The 20318-nt window shown below is 42.5% G+C and overlaps 1 protein-coding gene across 4 annotated transcripts in view; it reads left to right on the forward strand.

Annotated features, from left to right (window-relative positions):
* The window catches only part of dcc (DCC netrin 1 receptor), a 258746-nt gene that overhangs the window by 186362 nt on the left and 52066 nt on the right, over positions 1-20318 (forward strand). For all 4 annotated transcript variants that reach the window (XM_058383550.1, XM_058383551.1, XM_058383552.1 and 1 more), the window contains exons 13-16: positions 6357-6498; positions 8499-8609; positions 9282-9476; positions 16222-16317. In XM_058383550.1, coding sequence (XP_058239533.1) covers positions 6357-6498; positions 8499-8609; positions 9282-9476; positions 16222-16317 — 544 coding nt within the window. The remainder of the gene's footprint in view (positions 1-6356; positions 6499-8498; positions 8610-9281; positions 9477-16221; positions 16318-20318) is intronic.

Raw genomic sequence — 20318 nt, forward strand, 5'->3', positions numbered from 1 at the left:
CGGTGCCAGGACCATTAAAAAAACATCACAGGGCCTCAGATTGCTCGGATTTTTTACAGTATGTTTCACCTGATCTTAGGTGCAGATAGTCCAGATAAAACTGTGGAATCATTGACATGGTGAAGATGTTTATTGGCTTTATTTCTAACTTGTTCTGTTTAGCTTATAATGTAATAAATTCTAAACTTAATAAGCTGAAATAGTTTGACATTAAAATTAAACCGAGGATACTGGCTTGTAGGAAGTGCAGCAACAAGTTAAAACAGTGATTCAGTGCTAACATCAGTGTTCTGCATTAGCAGCCAATCCACAAGCTGCTAATGTCAATAGAAAGAGGCTCACATGGGTAGTTAGAGGCTTGCATGAGTAGTTAGAGGCTAACATAGGTAGTTTGATGTTCACATGGGTAGTTAGAGGCCAATATGGTGAGTTAGAGACCAACATGGTGAGTTCGATGCTCATATGGGTAGTTAGAGGCCAACATGCATAGTTAAATGCCCACATGGGTAGTTAGAGGCCAACATGCATAGTTAAATGCCCACATGGGTAGTTAGAGGCCAACATGGTTAGTTAGATGCTCAAATGGGTAGGTAGAGGCTCACATGAGGAGTTAGATGCTAACCTGGGTCATTAGATGCTAACTTGGGTAGTTAGATGCCACCATGGGTGGTTAGAGGCTAATGTGGTAGCTAGATGCTCACATGGGTAGTTAGAGGCTGACATATGGAGTTAGATGCTCACCTGGGCAGTTTGACACCAACATGGATAGTTACAGGCTCACATGGGTAGTTAAATGCTAACATGGGTAGTTAAATGATCACATAGGTAGTTAGATGCTAACATGGGTAGTTAGAGGATCACATGGGTAGTTAAATGTTCAGTTGGTTAGAGGCCAACATGAGTAGCTTAACATCTTCCTATTTTGCATAAGCAAAGTTGCAAAGTTCATGAAGCGTTCAAAATTTCACACTTTTTTGAGTTGAATAAGTGCAATAAGTACATCACACACACACACACACACACACACACAGCCTGATCGTGGCATTAAACAGAGTTGTCGGTGGTTCGAGCAGTTCAGCGTGTAAAGATTCAGCTCACGTCTCACGCTAAACTCCCTCCACATTCATCAGCCGAGGCTTCCTCCTGCCCTCGCTCACATACATCCCCTTATTGATCTCGGCTTGAAAGCAGTAACTATCGAGTTAAGCACCGCGTGTGATGTAGAGATTCCATGTTACATCTCAGGAATCCGGCATTGAGCCATTGTGTTATTAATCCCAAAACGAGACACGGAATAAACGCTCTCCGAAGACCCCATTTGAAACGGAGGATATTTACGGGCATCAAGGACGTGAGCGTGAAAGGAAGAAAGAAAAAGAGTCTTTCAGATCACAAGCGATAAAAATAAACATGTTTCTTTGGTGATGGTGCGACTTCTAACAAGAACTCCAGTCGAAAACAAAGTTCAGGCCTCAGTGAGACTTTCTGTAGGAGCGGTAAGCAGGGACACTGATAGAGTTGAGGTCCGGAGAGACCCAAGGTAATTTTCCGCCCGGTATGAAATAAGCCACTCATTCGGAGGAAAAGGAAAAAAAAGAGACCTTCAGGAATAAAACACACACGCACACACACACACACACACACACACACACACACACACACATATATATACGATTCGTTGGCTGCCGTGTCAAATCTGGTTGACAATAGCGATTGCAGGGACGTGAACTCTCAGGTGAGTTTACCGCTAACTGGATGATGAAAAGTGCTGAAAGTCGGCATGGTTCAAAAGTAAGAGCGCCCCTGTTGTGCTTTGGAAATTTTTTTTTTTTTTCACATTAAAGTCTAGCGTCTTTGCTTCAGTGCGGTTTCACCTCCTGCGATTCTGCAGCAGGATATAACGTTGTGATGTAAATTTCAATCAAGGAGGCGTGGCCAGTATGCATAACAGAGGTGTGGCTTCTTTTACTGTTAAGCCTACAGAACAGAGCATGTATTATATTCCTGTCAGTCTCAGTAAAGTAGGCGTGGTCTCTCTGTTGGTGCCAGTCAGTCTCAGTGTAGTAGGCGTGCCTTCTGTGTCTCAGGAAAGCAGGGGTGGCCTGGTGAAGGAGGCATGGCCTCTGTACATGGCATGTCTGGTCAGTTACAGAAAAATGGGTGTGGCCTCTGTCTGTCAGTCACAGGGGAAATGTGTTTGGCCACTCTCTGTCAGTCACAGTAAAGTAGGAGTGGCCTCAGTTTATGTCATTCCAGGTAAAGGAGATGTGGCTTCCGTTGTTGTCAGGCGCAGTGAAGGAAGCTTCTGTACCTGACATATACATGTTATGAAGTCTGGTTAGTTACAGAAAAATGGGTGTGGCCTCTGTCTGTCAGTCACAGTAAAGTGGGTGTGGCCTTTGGGTGTCAGTCACAATACAGTAAGTGTGGCCTGTCTGTCATAGTAGGTGTGGCCTGTATCTTTGAATCTAGGTAAAGTGTTTGCAGACTCTATATCTGTCACTCGCAGTAAAGTGGGTGTGGCCTCTATCTGTCAATCACAGTTTTGTAGGTGTGGCCACTATCTACCAGTCACAGTACAATAGGTGTGGCCTCTGTCAGTCACTGTAAAGTAGGTGTGGCTTTTGTGTGTCAGTTACAGTAGTAGGGGATTCATCTCCTCCGCTTCAGCATAACGTTGTGATGTCATCGCTGCATTCTGAAATCTGATTGGTCAGAAGGTGTTGATTTATTTCCCATAACAGCCGCTCTGACAGTAACATCTGCTGTATTAGTATCGTTTCTATAGTAACAGGGATTAATAAAGGTTTCTTTCTTATTCATCATCACTGATATAGTGATGTTTTCAGTGAGGAGATTTTTTGTTTTCTCATGTTACAAAATAAAAAAAAAAGAAAGAAAGAAAGGAACTACTGTTTCTAGCTGCTACAATGTTCCACGAGTTATTAGCAATAATTATTGGCACCCAGTCTGCATTAAGATCCATTTCCCTGACGCACAATAACACGGTAACGCTTCCTGTATTCATAATGCGTTATAAGCAGCATACGTTTTAGAATCTATTCTATAAAATATCACTGCAGGAATCGATGTCACGGCCTTCAAAGACGAGCCTCGGGTTTCAGACGCCAACTTCTCCCGAGTCTTTTGCTCACCGTAACGCGCCTTTGATCCTTTCAGCTGTTGAATTAAGCCGTAGACGTTTCATATCGCACTGTAAAGGCAGGTTTTATGCATCGGCGTCGTGGCGCGGTGCGAACGAGGACGGGACGTGTTTTTTACGCCAGGGGATGATGAATGAACTCGGAGAGTGTTTTGACAGCAGTCATCACTGGTTAGCTCGCACGGACACGATCAGAGGCAGCCGAGTAACAGAGCGGGCGATGGAATTGAACGGTAAACCCTTAAATAAATAAATAAACTAAAATAAGTGGGGAAGTGCTACGGACGTTGAGCCGGAAAGAACTTGTTAAAGCTATGTCCAAATTCCGAAAGTAATTCCTCCGTCCCTCCTCTCTCGCTCTCTCTCTCTTTCACCAAATGCACATGCCAGTGGAAAATGGGTTCCACGCCGCTCCAAGCTGATTTGCTCTGTTCAACACGGGATAATTAGCCAGACCATGCCAAAATGACACTCACAGTTTCTACTTTAATGGCTCTCGGTATCTCTGGCGCACACACACACACACTCAGACACTCACACACGTCTGTGTGACCCGCTGTAATCAATTAAGAAAACCATCCCAAACCCGGAGAACAGGTGCCAGCAAATGTTAATGAATTCATCCTCATCAACAGGCCTAGCGCACGGTGCTAACCGAATAAGCAACACCTACTTTAGCTAATGAATGAGCTAGCCAGTGCAGTTGACAGCTTATTGAGAAACATACTGTGGGCCAGTGACGGGTCTTTCAGCGGTGCATCTGTATCCTGTGGAGACGTGGTTTGTAGACAGGATAGCATTTGATGGACATGGGTTGCTGGAAAAAATACGACAAATAAAAATGGTTGCAGGACTTAGACTACCGCGGTGTACTTTACGTGTTTTTGCGAACAGCATGGCATGAATTTTAATTGCTTTATTTGCATGTTAACAGGCTTGCTCAGGGGGCGGGTTCCCCTCCTCTGCAGATGGCAAGGCCGCCACCGCTACTACCACGACCGCCATCCCCCTCGTACACCAGGCAGCTGGCATTAACGGCAACCGCCGCTGAGCCGCGGTGACATTTGCTAAACATATGATAGCATTCCTGTGCAGGGAAACCCGCACCGAGCTTTAGGGTGCTTGCAAAGGTCAATTAATAAGCGTAGCCGCTTCCCAGTAGCAGGTCTGCCCCAGTGTAATGATTCATTTGTGAATCAAAAAAATTGATTGTATGCTCAGCTCTTTTCATTGACGAATTTCTGTAAATTCATTCATAGTCAAGGAGTAGCAAATTCTGTTCCTGAAGGAGGCGTGTCCTCAGTGCCAGACAGTCTCAGTGTAGTAAGCGTGGCCTCTGTGTCTCAGAAATAGTAAAGTAGGTGTGGCCTCTGTCTGTCAGTCACAGTAAAGTAGGTGTGGCCTCTGTCTGTAAGTCACAGTAAAGTAGGTGTGGCCTCTGTGTCTCAGTCACAGTAAAGTAGGTGTGGCCTCTGTCTGTAAGTCACAGTAAAGTAGGTGTGGCCTCAGCTTATGTCATTCCAGGGAAAGGAAATGGCTTCTCTTGTTGTTAGGCACAGTGAAGGAGGCCTCTGTACCTGACATAATCAGTTTAGCATGTCTGGTCAGTTACAGAGAAATGGGTGTGGCCTCTATCTGGTCACAGCGAAGTAGCTGTGGCCGCTGTCTGTCAGATACATAAAAGTAGATGTGGTTTTAGTGTGTCAGTCACAGTACAGTAGGTGTGGCTTGTCTGTCAGTCATAGTAAACTGGGTGTGACCTGTGTCTTTGAACCCAAGTAAAGTGGGTGTTGTCTATGTATGTCAGTCACAGTAAAGTGGGTGTGGCCTTTGTCTGTGAGTTACACTAAAGTAGGTGTGGCCTCTGTCTGTCAGTCACAGTAAAGTAGGTGTGGCCTCTGTCTGTCAGTTATAGTAAAGTAGGTGTGGCCTCTGTCTGTCAGTTATAGTAAAGTAGGTGTGGCCTCTGTCTGTCAGTTATAGTAAAGTAGGTGTGGCCTCTGTCTGTCAGTTACAGTAAAGTAGGTGTGGCCTCTGTCTGTCATTCCCACTAAAGTGGGTGTGGACTATATGTCTGTCAATCAAAGAAAAAGTGGGTGTGGCCTTGTTCTGTCAGCCCCAGATGTGGTCTCTGTCTGCAAATCACAGTAAAGTAGGTGTGGCCTCTCTCATTTTCACTAATTTAGGTGTGGCGTCATTTCTTGTCATTCATCATAAAGTAGTCGTGCATTCACGGCATTGCTGCTGTTGCTTGTCAGTCATGTAGAAGGAGGCGTGGCCTCGATGCCTCTCATGTTCAGGTGCAGTCTGTAAGTCTCCCAGTCGCTGTGAACTTTTAGATGATGAAATTGCATCCTCAAGGACACTTAATCACATCACAGAGGTCAATACAAGCTGTTTTCACAGACCTGACTCTGCTTATTGAGGTGACAGAGAACTTTGCAAAAGAATGAGTGGAGAGAGAGAGAGAGAGAGAGAGAGAGAGAGAGAGAGCAGGAGGGTGCAGGCTGTGTTTACATGGTGATCTTTTCCATAAATGAAGTGCTAGTTCTGCATGGCTGCTGTTGTTGTGCCCATGCTAAAGACCCTGTCAAAGCAATTAATTTCCCCCTCCGCTTTGCTGAGCAATTAAACGCTCTTCCCTGTGTAATTACAGCACACACACACACACACACACACACACGGAATGCAGAGTGCACGGGTAAACTTTAAATCTACACTCAGATCACTCCCAGCTACAGGAGGAGAAGTTCAGCTCCGTGCCACATGTTGCCTCCATGCTCGATAAACCACAGGCACACTGTTAAAACACTGAAGGATTTTATTTTAGATCAGAAGTTCTCACAAAGTCTAGAACTTTCTGTTGTAATCAAGGGAGGAAGAAAAAGCCATTCAAATATTTCTTGAGAGCAGGGACTGTGTGTAGAGAAAAGTGCACAAGGATGCAGTTCCTCCAGTCCTAATTATTCTCTCTAATAACAAATAAGCCACTAAAACCTCAAAGTAATGAAATATTTTAAAGTGGTGTTTTTGTACTAGATTTGATTAAAATTAAAAAAAGGATTTAAACGTCAGTCTGTGTCTTTTTGCTTGGTTTGTTTGAATTTTCTTCAGTCAGTCGTTTAAGGACAGAGATGTAAAGCAGAATATTTGTGCCATTTTTCATGCAATTTCTCTTTTTCATGGCTTTCAGAGTATTAAAGTGAGCTGGCAGCCTCCTCCGGCCAACACGCAGAACGGCTTCGTCACCGGCTACAAGATCCGCTACCGGAAAACCGGCCGGAGAGGAGAGCAGGAGGCCATCGAACCCAACAACCTGTGGTATCTGTTCACTGGTGAGACATCTGTCTCTCTCTGTCTGTCTCTTTGTCTGTCTCTCTTTCTGTCTGTCCCTGTCTCTCTTTCTGTCTGTCTCTCTCTGTCTATTTCTGTCTCTTTCTGTCTGTCTGTCTGTCTGTCTCTCTGTCTGTCCCTGTCTCTCTCTGTCTGTCTCTGTCCCTCTCTCTCGGTCTCTGTCTCTCTCTCTCTCTTTGTCTCTCTCTGTCTCCGTCAGTCTGTCTCTCTATGTCTGTCCTTCTCTGTCTCTCTTTGTTTGTCTCTCTCTGTATCTCTCTCTCTGTCACTCTCTCTCTGTCTTTCTCTGATCCTGTCTCTCTCTGTCTCTGTATCTCTCTCAGTCTCTATCTCTCTCTCTCTCTCACTCACTCTCTCTCTCTCTGTATCTTTTTCTTACTGTCTCTCTCTCTCTCTTTCTCTTGCTGCCTTTCTTGCTCTGTCTCTTTCTGTCTCTCTCTCTCTCTCTCTCTCTCTCTCTCTCCTCTATTTTTTACTCCATCTATCCTTTTGTTTCTTATTAATACCTTTAATGCCGGCGGATGTCATTCGAGCTTCAAATAAATAGCAGCAGCGTATCATTTTCAAGTGTTTGAAATGAACAAAATTTAATTTGTAAATCTACATTTCAGTATTTTTTTAGAGGCAGTTTTTTTTAGAGCCTTTGAAATAAAATGTGTGAGTTCTTTTATCAGTGAAGGGCAATAAAGCCCCGGGGCCTGGTGGTTTTCTGTACTGAATGGAATAAAGGTTTTTAAAAGCACACACACAATGCCAGTTTTATCCAAGGGATTCTATATAAAAATATTTCAGGTTTTTTTTCTTTTTCTTTTTAACATAAAAATAAATAAATAAATAAATAAATAAATAAATAAATAAATAAATAAATAAAATAAAATAAAATAATACTAAAATAATTTTTAAAATTAATAAAAAAAATTAAAATAAAAATATATTAAAAAATTTATATAATTGATAAATATTTATTTAATATTTAATAATTATAGAATTAGTTGTTTATTGTATGGCATATTGTTTAAGATGAAGGTATTTTTTCTCAGTTTTATCTTTTCAATATGTCCATTTTTAAAACTAGAGTAAAACGAGATTGAGAGGAAAATTACTGCAATTCCGCATCAATCCTTTTTTTTTTCCTTTCAATAAGCCGACATTAAACCCAACAGGAAAAGCAGATGGTCTGATAAGCGGGCAAAAAAATGTTCAGAATAATAACTATGACAGTCTCTTGTGATGAGGCGATATTTATTTAGAGACAGGAATTATGTCCAATATTAGTATTATAAGATGGATGTCATGGATGTTATTGAACTGTGTTATGAGTAACAGAAAGCTTGTAGATTCTCTCGATTCGAAGGTAATCACAAACAGGTTGTCTAACCAGAACCTAGCCAGATATCGTGCAGCTCGTGTGACGTACTGCGGAAGATTATCATTTGTGTTTTCCTCAGCAGAATTTCAGAGCATGTTAAGGTCAGCGTGAAGCACACCGACACAAACAGGATGCGTTGTCTTATCCACCGCCTCCAGGGCGCTGAGAACGATGAGCGATCGCTAACACACACACACACACACACAGGAGCTCGTCCTGATGTGACAGTGTTTATTTGAACAGAGTTTCTGAATCTGGAATGAATATAATATTCATAACCATTATTCCCGTGATGATATCTTGCTACGTTTCCATTTCCTAAGGGATTCATTTCACGCTGGCGCTCGTGCATGCTATGCTAATTCCTGACACTCTGGGGCATTCAGACACGACTACGCCCCACTGGAATAATTGCTGTTTTATATCTCAGTCGATGATGGAAATGCACGGTGATCCATCTAGATGAGACTGTGAGACCTTGTTTACCTTGCCGCCTTGAATGATGGTGTTTACTAATTATAATCCTGCATGCTAATCTCCTGATTCTTTATCTCACTCATGCATTTTACTCTCTTTCTTTCTCTTCTCTTTTCCCTCGCTTGTCTTTCACAGGGCTGGAAAAAGGAAGTCAGTACAGCTTCCAAGTGGCGGCCATGACGGTCAATGGTACAGGCCCGAGCAGCGAATGGTACACTGCCGAAACGCCAGAAAATGACCTTGATGGTACACAAGATAACACACACACACACACACACACACACAATCACGCAAAACACTCCAGTTTCCTGCTTTAGCCTCCCCGAGGCTGAGCAGAAGCATAATCAAAACGTCTATTTGCCCCCTGCTGCCTTCCTTCAGCACATGTAAGACGATTAAATATTTATTCTACCTTGATCGCTCCATTGTGTTTACTTTGCTCATTACATTTGGCAAAGTGCACATTTTGGCTAACAAATGAACTAGCCTGCAGTGGTAATGCTAGCGGGCTGTCCTTAGCCCCCCGTCTCAATGAGAGACGAGCTTTCTTACTGATCACACAGCAGCTGTTTTGGGCTGCCTCCAAATCTGCTTCATCTTTCAAGGCTCTTTTGGACGCCTTCGCTGCCAATCTGTTCTCATAACAAGTATGTTAGCGGGAACGTCTGATGCCAGGCTTGTTCCCAGGGCCGCTCAGGAGCGATTGCGTGTGATGGGTCTATGAGTAACAGGGTCTAAATAGCTAGCGAGTCTTTTGGCAGGCATCTTAGCTGTGAGCTGATTGATTTTTAATACCTGTATAGAGTAAATAATCATTTTCATACACTCTTACAAACGTATTTGCTGCTTTTTATAGAGCAGTGTTGTACAGCTTCTGTGTTTTGGGTCTGCACTGTATTTTTTTCCTTTGCCTTCCAGAGACCCAGGTTCCAAACCAGCCAAGCTCCTTGCATGTGCGTCCACTTCCCAACAGCATCATCATGAGCTGGACTCCTCCACTGAACCCCAACATTTTGGTGAGGGGTTACATCATTGGCTACGGCGTGGGGAGCCCCTATGCTGACACAGTGCGAGTGGACAGCAAGCAGCGCTACTACTCCATTGAAAATTTAGGTAAGACCTCAAGATAATGGACATAATTATATGGCTGCTGGTTTGGTTGGTATTAGACATTAGACAGACTGGAGAGCTGTATCAGACACCGGTTTTAGCAGACTGAACTGTGTTGGACTGGAGGGTTATACTGGACTAAATGGTTGTACTGGACACGGGAATTGAAGGCTTATATTGACTGATGACCTGTAGTGAACACTGGACTGGAATTCAGGAATTCTGTATTGGACCTACTGATGGCACTGGACTAGAGGACTGGACTGGACTGGACTGGAATATTGTATTAAGGTTTGTATAAAACTTGTGGGCTGTAATAGACTCAAGGGCTTTCATGGACTGCTGGGTGTGTATGGGCTGATGGGCTGTATTTAACTGATGGGCTGTAGTAAAATTTAGGGCTGTATTAGCCTCAGGGGCTTTCATGAACTGGTGGGCTTGTACGACCTGATGGGATATATGATGGGCTATATTAGACATATGGAGAGTATTACACTGATGGGTTAGATTAGAGTGGTAGGCTGAACTAGACTGGGCAGTATGAGACTTATTGGCTGTATTGGAGTGGTGGGCTGTATTAGACTGGGCAGTATTAGACTGATGGGCATTATTAGATTGATGGGTAGTATTAGACTCATGGGCAGTATTAGACTCATGGGTATTATTAGACTGATGGGCATTATTAGATTGATGGGTAGTATTAGACTCATGGGCAGTATTAGACTCATGGGTATTATTAGACTGATGGGCATTATTAGATTGATGGGTAGTATTAGACTCATGGGCAGTATTAGACTCATGGGCAGTACTTGACTGATGGGCTGAATTAGACTGATGGGCAGTTATTGGAGTGGTGGGTTGTATTAGCCTTGAGTGCTTTCAGAAAATAGGGCTGTACTGGACTGGTGGTCTTTATTGAACATTGGACTTCATGGCAGATTTTTAGTGGATGACTGTACTGGACTGGACATCTACATTAGAAGAAAGCAACAGAGTAGAGGATTGTACTGGATTGGCGAGTTATATGAAACTGGTGGATATGTATTAGATTGGATTGTGTAGCTGAGTTGTGGACTGGTGGATTGTATTGAACATTGGAGTGGACTGTACTCAACACTGGTTGAAAAAGTCTACCATTGGCAAGAGGACTGGTCTCATTTTTTACAAAACTAGAGGGCTATATTGGAATGGTCTAAATTGGTCTGGTCTAGAGGGCTGGACTGGACGAGGGATTTTTAGACTGTAGGGCTGTTCAGAATGGAACTGGTTGCTTGTAGTGAATATTGGACAGTGGTTAGTCTGGAATCCTGCATTAGACTGGAAGGCATGGACTAGAGGATTGTGTTTGACCAGAGAATTGTATTGGACCTCATTGAGGGCTGAATTGAGAGAAATTGAATGGCTGCTCAAGCTTCATTTACACAGCTCATACACTGCATACAAGAAGCTAATGGGATACGTCCCTGCTGCCTTTATCTCTCTGTGCCAGACTGGGTGTATTTGAGTGAGTGTGTATATATGTGTGTGTTGGTGTGGGTGAGATGACTGTTGCAGGCTGACACTGGGAAATATGTTTGTCTCTGCTAACTAATAGGCATGTTCAGTGGTCATTGTCAATGCGATTGTCTAAAATGAGCTCGGGGATATGCTCAGGAAGCCTGAATGTGAAGGCAGACCTGATTCTACTTATATTATTCATGCTTATTGCTTGCAGTCTCATGGGAGATCATTTATATAATTAAAGTGCTGAAAGGCTGCAGGCTATTACGTAGTGTATGTTCTGTGAGAAAATTGTTGCAAGTCCACAGAAACCTGGGACAGTGAAGCTGTGTGTAAGCGTGCACACACTCGGATACTTGTATAGAAGACGATCAATAAAAGTGATAAATGGTCGCAGATTATCTTTTTAATGTACACAGCTTTTCTCCCTGACCTTTACCTAGCATTAGTAATAAATACACTTTCTTTAAGGACTTTTCTTTCTCCTTAAGATTGTTTTTCCTTTTTTTCTTAATCTTAGCTAGTTACCAGTGTGACCAATTTGAGAGGTTACATAAATATGAGAATTAAGCAAACTTTTCATATGCTGCCTGCTAAAGTATTTAATGGCGCAAACAAAAAATGATGTATTTAATTCTTTAATGATGTACTTTTGAACGATGTGTTATATTGCTATTATAAGTAGTTGTAGTAGTAGTAGTTATAGTAGTAGCGGGGTTATTCCACATCGGGTTACTTTTCAGTCATTAAACTACTTTATTTTATTTCATTGCCTCGACTGACATTACAACATGGCTTCTGAATAAATGTAGCAGCAAAACAAGTGGGGTGTAAATTCAATTTGAAAAAGCCTGCCGCTATTAGCATTTGAAAAGAGACAACAACAAATTGCCGGCTTTTAATATTCAGACAGAGCCTCACTCAGCAGAGCGATAATGAACCCTTAATGAATTTTGCCGAGCTTTCCAGTGCACGCTTACACAGACACTTTCTGTGTTAAGGCATGCTAATGTTTTATTTATGCCGTTTTTAATATGATGCCTTGTTTGTCATTTCAAAATGAAAATGTTTTGAGGGGAACATGTGTCTCTCTAAGGTACTTGTTTAATATTCTGAGAGCTGTATTGGGTGACAGAGGATGACGTGGTGATATCCAGGTTGATGCTGTTAGAAGGAGCTCAGTCTCTTTCCTATGTAAACCTTTTCTTAATCGAATTAGCAGTTCTGTATTCCAGCATTTGACAGGATCAGAGGGCTGTATTGTACAGGACTGTGAGGCTCTATTGGACTGGATGGGACTGTTATATCGTATTAGACTGGATTAGACAACTGTACTGACCTAGACTGGACTGGATGGCTGTCTTGGCCTCGACTCAAAGGGCTATTATCATTCCTCACACTGCACCACGCTCCCACAGATCCTCTAGCACTGCTCGCAACATCTGGTCCAAACATCTCTCAGGGTACAAGGCAAGAACGCATTAAGACTCTCCTGGGTTCTGGCCCCTGGGTGGTTAAGTAAACTTTCCCGAGATGTCAGAACAGCCAAGTCTGTCTTCAAACGAAAGATGAAGACCTAACTCTTCCTGAAACACTTAAACTAGAGCTTCTTTTATTATGGAAAAAAATAGTTCCTTCCATGAGGGTTTTAGACTGATGATATTCTTAGTCTGTGTCCCAGTGAACCAGTATCGATGCATTCGATAGCTAGAAACTTTAGAAGGGAGCGCTGGATAAGGGCGTCTGACAACTGCCATAGATGTAAATAGAAGACTGTATTTGACTGGATAGGAGGGCTGTGTTTGGTTCAGGCTAAAGGGTCCAGTGGACTGTGCTGGATTGGACTGGAGGGGGTTTTTTTTGGGTTGGGGGCTGGGGGGCTATTACTGGAGAGCCGTATTGGACGGGACTATAATGTTGTATTAGTTTGTACTGGAGAGCTACAGTATATTTGACTGGAATACTGGAGCACTGAACTAGACCAGAGGGCATGACTAGACTATAGGGGTTTTAGACTTGAGGGCTGTTTTGGGCTAGATTAGAGGGGAAATGGTGGCTCTGTGATTAAGACGTTGGACTACTGATTGGTGATTTAAATCCCACTGCTGGGCCCTTCAGCAAGGTCCTTAACCCCCAACTGTTCACTTGTATAAAATATGGAATAAAATGGAAGTTGATCTGGATAAGAGCATCAGCCAAATCACATAAATGTTCATTTTTTGGCTAGAGGGCAGTTTTGGACAGGATTGGACAGTTTTCGATTAGAAGGCTGTATTGGACTGGATGAGAGTTATGTTTCAGACTGGAGGGCTGTATTGGACTGGGACCAGTGAGGTCAGTGAAGACTGAAATTTGGTCAATACAAAAAATACAAGTTACTGGGAATATGCCATTAGCTAAGTGTATTTTTAAATTTTCATTTAAACAGTACATAACATTTCCAGGCAGGAGAAAGAAAAACTGTTGTGAATGGTCATAAAGTTGTTTAAACAGCCTAACCTGTGATCTGCACTAAAAAAAAGTTAATGAGGCAGATTTATAGCATTTTTATAGGTTCTCTATCTCTCTCTCTCCACTTTTTAGCGCCTGACCCTGGGGTGATTTGACCTCTTCCTGCTATACCATTAGTGTAAAGGGAAAAAAACCCTATAAGGCCGTGTCCTTATCAATATTTGACACAAATCCTCCGGTTGCCATGGCAACCATATTGAACCGAATCTATCCAAGAGGAAAAGTGTTTTTTAAAGAAAACAGAAACAGAGCAAAGGGCAGCTAGCTTATTTGCAGATTTAGCAAGGGCAAACCTAAGCTCAGATGGAAAAGTTACTGTGTGTATTTCTGTGATTTCTGTGTTTAAAAACGTACTTTTTGTCTCCGTCTCCGTTCCATTTAATGTGTGAAAAGTCCTGACGTGTCTGTAATAAACACATTGATAGAAATCACAGCTGTGTGTACATGTGTGCCAAGGAGAGGTCAAAGCTGAAAAATAACTAAAAACCCATTTTTTTGTATGTTGTGGACTTGTTGATGTGATTATGTTGGAATTGTAGCTGTATTTTGTTTTGGTTATGCTAAAAGGTGACATTTTCATGAGAGTTCAACAGTTTACTCCAGTTTCACTCCAGTTAAAGTTTACCATTTTAGCCGGCCTTCTACTCTGGCTGCATACTGAGTGTGTTATTTCAGGGAGGATTTTTTTTATTGTCTCACTTTTCAGCATGAGAGCACAGACGACGTCAAGCAGGGATCCAGCTACATAAAATTCTTCGCTTAGAAAATGTCCAGACAAACGACTAACTGAATGGGACTGAATGATGACAACCGTTACCTTTTAAGTCTTAATCATTAATGATCAGTTTTCTTTCCTTTTATATCAGACAATTGGTTTTGTTTTGTATTTGTATTTCTGAGGATTAATTTCATTATTGAACAACTACAGTGGTCTCGGTTAATCCAAAATGTTAAAAAAAACACCTCAAACCCGAATATTTAAGGAAGTAAAAGTGAGGTTTTGGCTTTCTTAGGAGAATATCTATGTGTGCCCAATTATTAGGCAATTATTAAGCAACCACAGCTTCCCAGACACTGTTCAGAGAGGTGTAGTGTTTTACTTCACTGTAAATCACCCCTTTAAGAGGGGTTCTCAGAAGTTCTCAGTAGGGTTTAGGTCAGGTGAGGAAGGGGGCCATGTCATTATTCTTTCATCTTTAAGGCCTTTACTGGCTATCCACGCAGTGGAGTACTTCGATGCATGCAATGGAGCATTGTCCTACATAAATATCATGGCCTTCTTGAAAGATGCAGACCACTGTCTTTTAAAAACAGAGGTTTTTAAACTCTTTTTAGGCTTTTTTTTTAAAAAAGGTTTGGGAGTTGATTTTGAGTCCATCTTCAACCAGAAATGGTCCATCTAGCTCATCTTCAATAATACCAGCCCATACCTGTCCACCTTGCTCTTTGAGTCGAAGTGGAGCTCTGTGTAATTACTGATCCAGCCACATGCCCATCAATCCGGTCTGTCAAGAGTCACTCTCATCAGTCAGAAGAACCTTTGTGAAATCTGTCTTTAGATATTTCTTGGCCCAGTCTTGATGTTTCAGACGTATGGTGTTCTGTGGTGGTCAGGACTCCAGGTAGGTTGCAGTTCAGGAATATGACAGCACTGGGAGGATAACGGGTTCCCAGTAGCTTCACGTTTGTTTCTTCTCAAATCTTTGGTAGTTCATTTGCATCTTTTTTCTCAACACACATTTCTTGTGATTTGCAACAAAACGTTTGACAGTTCTGTGATCATGCCCCAATATCAATCAATTTCAAGAGAGCTGCATCCCTCTGAAAGAAAATGTTTGACTTTTCACAGTCAGATATATCTCTTTTTTGGCCCATTTTGCCTGAGGAAAAAAGCTGCCTAATAATTATGCACACCTTGATATAGGGTGTTGATCTCCTTAGGCCACACCCTCCCTCATTACACAAATACACTTCACCTGATATGCTTAAAGGCAATAAGCATTCATGTTTATACAGCTTGGACTTGGAAAATATGCTTAAAAATGATGATTTGGTCAAAATACTCATAATAATGCCTAATAATTGTGCACAGTGTGCTCAATCCAGAGAGAGAGCAAAATATATATATATAAAATCACAGATATATATATATATATCTGTAACCTGCTTTCAGTTAAATAATTAATCTAAACGAACATAACTGACCATGACTGTGGCTTCAGTACTGCTATTTCTTTTATACATAGATTAATTCCACTTTGAATTCATTTGTCATTTCTCCAGTGCTCCACTGAGTCCTCTGAAACACCTCACTAGGACTGAAGTACAGTGCAGTGACCCCAACTTAGAGGGCATTAAGTCAAAAAGAGAAGTAATGCTGAGAACACACACACACACACAACACACACACACAGTTACACCATGTTGATCCCAGGATTTCAGCTTGCACCTGATCCACACACTGAGGCTGCCAAAAAGACTTGGCCTCATGCCACTAAACTTCCCTCTTCTTCCTTTCTTTTTTTTCTCCTCCGGGTCCTGACACCTTCTTCCCCAGATGATTAATTTTGGCTCAATGGTTTTTATCCCAGCAGAAAATTCTCCTCACGAACAAAAGAGTGTTGACGTGAGGGCTTTTTAGGGCCATTGTGTGCTGCCTTAGTGATTAAACCAACCAATCTCTCTCTCTCTCTCTCTCTCTCACTCTCTCTCTGTTTCTTTCTCTGTCTGATTTCAGAGCCCAGTTCCCATTACGTGATCTCGCTAAAGGCCTTCAATAATGCAGGAGAAGGGGTGCCGCTGTATGAGAGCGCTGTCACCAGATCCATGTCAGGTATGTCTCAATCATCACATTTGGGAGATTTTTCTTGCCGAAAATTTCATCTTCTTCATCGATCTTACTGCATCAGACAGCACTGGCTTCGGCTATAATGCAGGATAACCTGTAAAATACTCACGAAAAATGTACCCAATTTAAATGATTAACACTGTGCTTATGAATTCTTTCTGAAGAACCGTTAAACGATGATCAGTCGGAGTGATCCGAGTCCATTTCTTTAGCTGTTTTGTGGTGTTCATGTTCTGTGACTTCATTGTTCAGCTCCTTCCGTAATGAAGGTGAAGCTACACTGCAGCTCTTGTAGGCCGTTTCTCTCTGATTACTAGTTAATGTCTTACACACATCGATTCCAGTGTTTCTTCAGCAAATGCATTTTTAATGCTGTGGTCAGTTCTGATGTCTTGGGGGATGTGAGAGGTTTTTGTGGTTGCTCTGTGGGACAGATATAAAAGAAAGATGGATATAACAGATCCATAGATGGATGGGAGGAGAGACAGCTGAATTAACAAGGATGTCTGGAAGAATACATGCAGTGACAGATGATTGACTGAATCTACACTGATGATGGATGGATGGATGGATGGATGGATTGACAAATAGATTGATGGATGGAGGGATGGATTGACAAATAGATTGATGGATGGATGGATGGATGGAAGGATGGATGGATGGATCTGAAAATTGGTATATGATTGTTTGGATAGATGGACAAATGAATGGATGGATTGATAGATGGATAGATGTTTGAATGGATGGACAACAGGATAGACTTGGATGGACGGACAGATGGATGGGTGGGTGGATAGAAGGATGGATGGATAGGTGGGTTGCTGGGTGGCTGAATGGGTGGATGGATGGATGCATGGATGAATGGATGCTTTGGTGGATGGATAAATGGACGGACGAATGGATTGGTGGATTGACAAATGGATGGATGGATGGATGGATGGTTTGGTGGATTGATAAATGGATGGATGGATGGATGGATGGATGGATAGATGTACAGATACCTGACTACACAGACAGATTACTGGTAGGATAATCAGACAGAATGATGATTACTCAGAACAGATGGATGATGTGTTGGATGTGAGTCCATCTTCAGATGTTTACTGAACGCTAAGCTGCAATGTTAAGTCACTAGTTGTTGAAGAGTGTGTTAGAAGCTGTGGAATATATTATTAGCAGATTAGAAATGTAGCTGCAGTGGTGATAAGATGTTTTCAGGAAACTGTAACTAGAGTTTCACACTCCCTCATCACTAATGTCGTCATCATTTCCCTGTGTGTGTGTGTGTGGAGAAAAGAGCAGGTGTATAGAGGGCTCAGATCACACATTGCTAGAGACCCACAAGACTTCCATACAAGATTTCTTCCTTTTTTCCTCTCGGCCTCTTACTCTTTCCTCCTCCTGCACAGTTGGTCTCAGAGCTGAAATCAAAGCGTCTAGATCACGATGTGTTTTGGTAAGGGGTTGACGATCCTTCCTCTCTGGCTCCACACGTCGTCTCAGAGGTACGGCTCAAAAATCAAGCATATTTCTGCTGTATTTGAGCTTCGACATGACACAGGACACAAAACACTCCACGTTAAAAACACTCCCTCGAGCCCGTAATCACCTCCGCAGCATTCATGAAAAATCCGCCTGCATTTCAGCGTCACGTTAATCACACGCTGCTCCTTTCTGCTTTATTTGTCGCTTTCATTAATGGCCTTGACTCGAGTTCAGCACCGTACTGTACACTGCGAGATTTTTTTATAAGTGAAACGAGCGCTGTGGACGATTAGCTTCAGGATATTGTGAGGATTATTGGCTGTCCATTAAATGCTTTCCATTTCCAACCAGCTTTGATATTCAAAGAAATAATCAGTCTTTTTTATTATATGAACTCCACTGGAAAAGGCTTATAAAGGCTCGTGGAGCTTGGTTTGTAGTGCTTTAAAAAGAAATCATAAGATCATAAAACCAATCTCATATGATGCCTCTGTTCTGTTTCACTAATAATATGAAAGAAAGATGTACACCGATCAGGCATAACATTATGACCTGCCTAAATATCTCCTTTTTGCTGCCAAAACAGCCCTGACCCGTCATGCAGTGTATTCTGACACCTTTTTATCAGAACCAGGATTACAGTAGCTCGTCTGTTGGATCGGATCACTCGGGTCAGCCTTCACTCCCCACGCCCATCAGTGAGCCTTGGCCGCCCATGACCCTGTCTCCGGTTCACCACTGTTCCTTCCTTGGACCACTTTTGATAGATACTGACCACTGCAGACCGGGAACACCCCACAAGAGCTGCAGTTTTGGAGATGCTCTGATCCAGTGGTCTAGCCATCACAATCTGGCCCTTTTGGTCAAACTCACTCAAATCCTTACACTTGTCCATTTTTCCTGCTTCTAACATCAACTTTGAGGACAATTACAACCGTCATGTGAATAAAGGGTTTCAGTGATGCTGCTTGTCCCTGTGCTCTGATTCAACATAGTCTGCTTACATCAGATTTCTCCACCATATACATTCTGTAAATGGATGGACGATCACGGCTAGAAAGAAATCAACCCCAGCTTCTACTGCGTACCATTCCGTCTGTTTGTTCTAGTCCACATGAAGCCGTGAGTCAGGCGGCGAGAATGCCAACACATCGAGTCGTCCCCTGTGAATTCCCATCCTGTTAAGACTCCATGATCTGATTCTGTTTCTTCCTCTGTACTGGACCATCTCTCTTTTTCTCTGTCCATCTTTTCCACCAGCTCCGGCTTTCACACACTCATATCGCCTCATGTGCAGGCTGGGAAAACACAGATAAAGGTTTTTTATCCTCCCCATTTTCTCCCACACACATACCCAAACACAGACACACACACACACACACATTTGTCCCTCTGCATCAATATTCAAGTGTGTGTGTGTGTGTGTGTGTGTGTGCAGGTTATTGTGATGAAGCTGATTTCAGTTTATTAGCCAAACACTTTGTTTATCTGTTTCTCCGCCTGGCAGAACATGAGCGCACCCCAAAGACGGATCGCTCCATTCTTCCGAGAACACACATCGATTTCATGCATATCAAGTTCAATATGCATGATCAGTGTGTTTGCGTGGGTGTGTGTGTGTGTGTGGGTGTGTGTGGGTGTGTGTGGGTGTGTGTGTGTGTTTGCGTGGGTGTGTGGGTGTGTGTGTGTGTGTTTGTGTGTGTGTGTGTGTGATTGCTAGTACGCATATGGTGTGGAAAGATGTGGATGCCACAGCGTCTGTTCCGTCGCTGAGGGAAACCCTTTGAAGCCGCAGTTCTCTGTGTAACTTCAGCAGATTTTTGTGTTTGTTGTTGTCGGATGTCGTGGCTGTAAGATTCGACATGACATTTGATTTGTGTCTGTCGAGAAGCAGAGGAAGAGACGTTGATGTCTGACACAGTCACTCTGAAATAACAGAAACAGGCTGGGGTTTGGGAGAGGAAGAAGAAGAAGAGGAAGAGAAGAAGAGGATGATGATGATGATGGAGGAGGAGGATGATAAGGACAATAATGAGGATGGTAGAGGAGGATTGAGGTTGATGATGAGGAAGAGGAGGAGGAAGATGATGATGATGCCATGCTTAATAGTGATGCTGTTGATTATTTGGATTGGACAGTTGGAAAGGATTGTGATGCTGGTAATGATATTAATGATAAATATAATGATGAGGAAAGGGTTCCTCAAGGGTTCCTTGAATATTACAGGCTCTCTCCTGATGATGATGAGGATGAGGATGAAGATGTTGACATGCGTAATAGTGATTCTGGGGATTATTCAAGATTCAAGATAAAGAACTTTAATCTAATCCCAGGTGGAAATTGCTTATGATGATGGTGCTGATGATGAGAATGATTAGGAGGAGGAGGAGGACAATGATGAGGATGATTGTGATGAGGAGGAGCAGGAGGAGGAGGAAAATGATGAGGATAAGGAGGAGGAGGAGGATGATGATGATAAGGAGGAGGACTAGGATGATGAT

This window comes from Hemibagrus wyckioides, linkage group LG28, assembly GCF_019097595.1.
Source record: "Hemibagrus wyckioides isolate EC202008001 linkage group LG28, SWU_Hwy_1.0, whole genome shotgun sequence".
NCBI lineage: Eukaryota > Metazoa > Chordata > Actinopteri > Siluriformes > Bagridae > Hemibagrus > Hemibagrus wyckioides.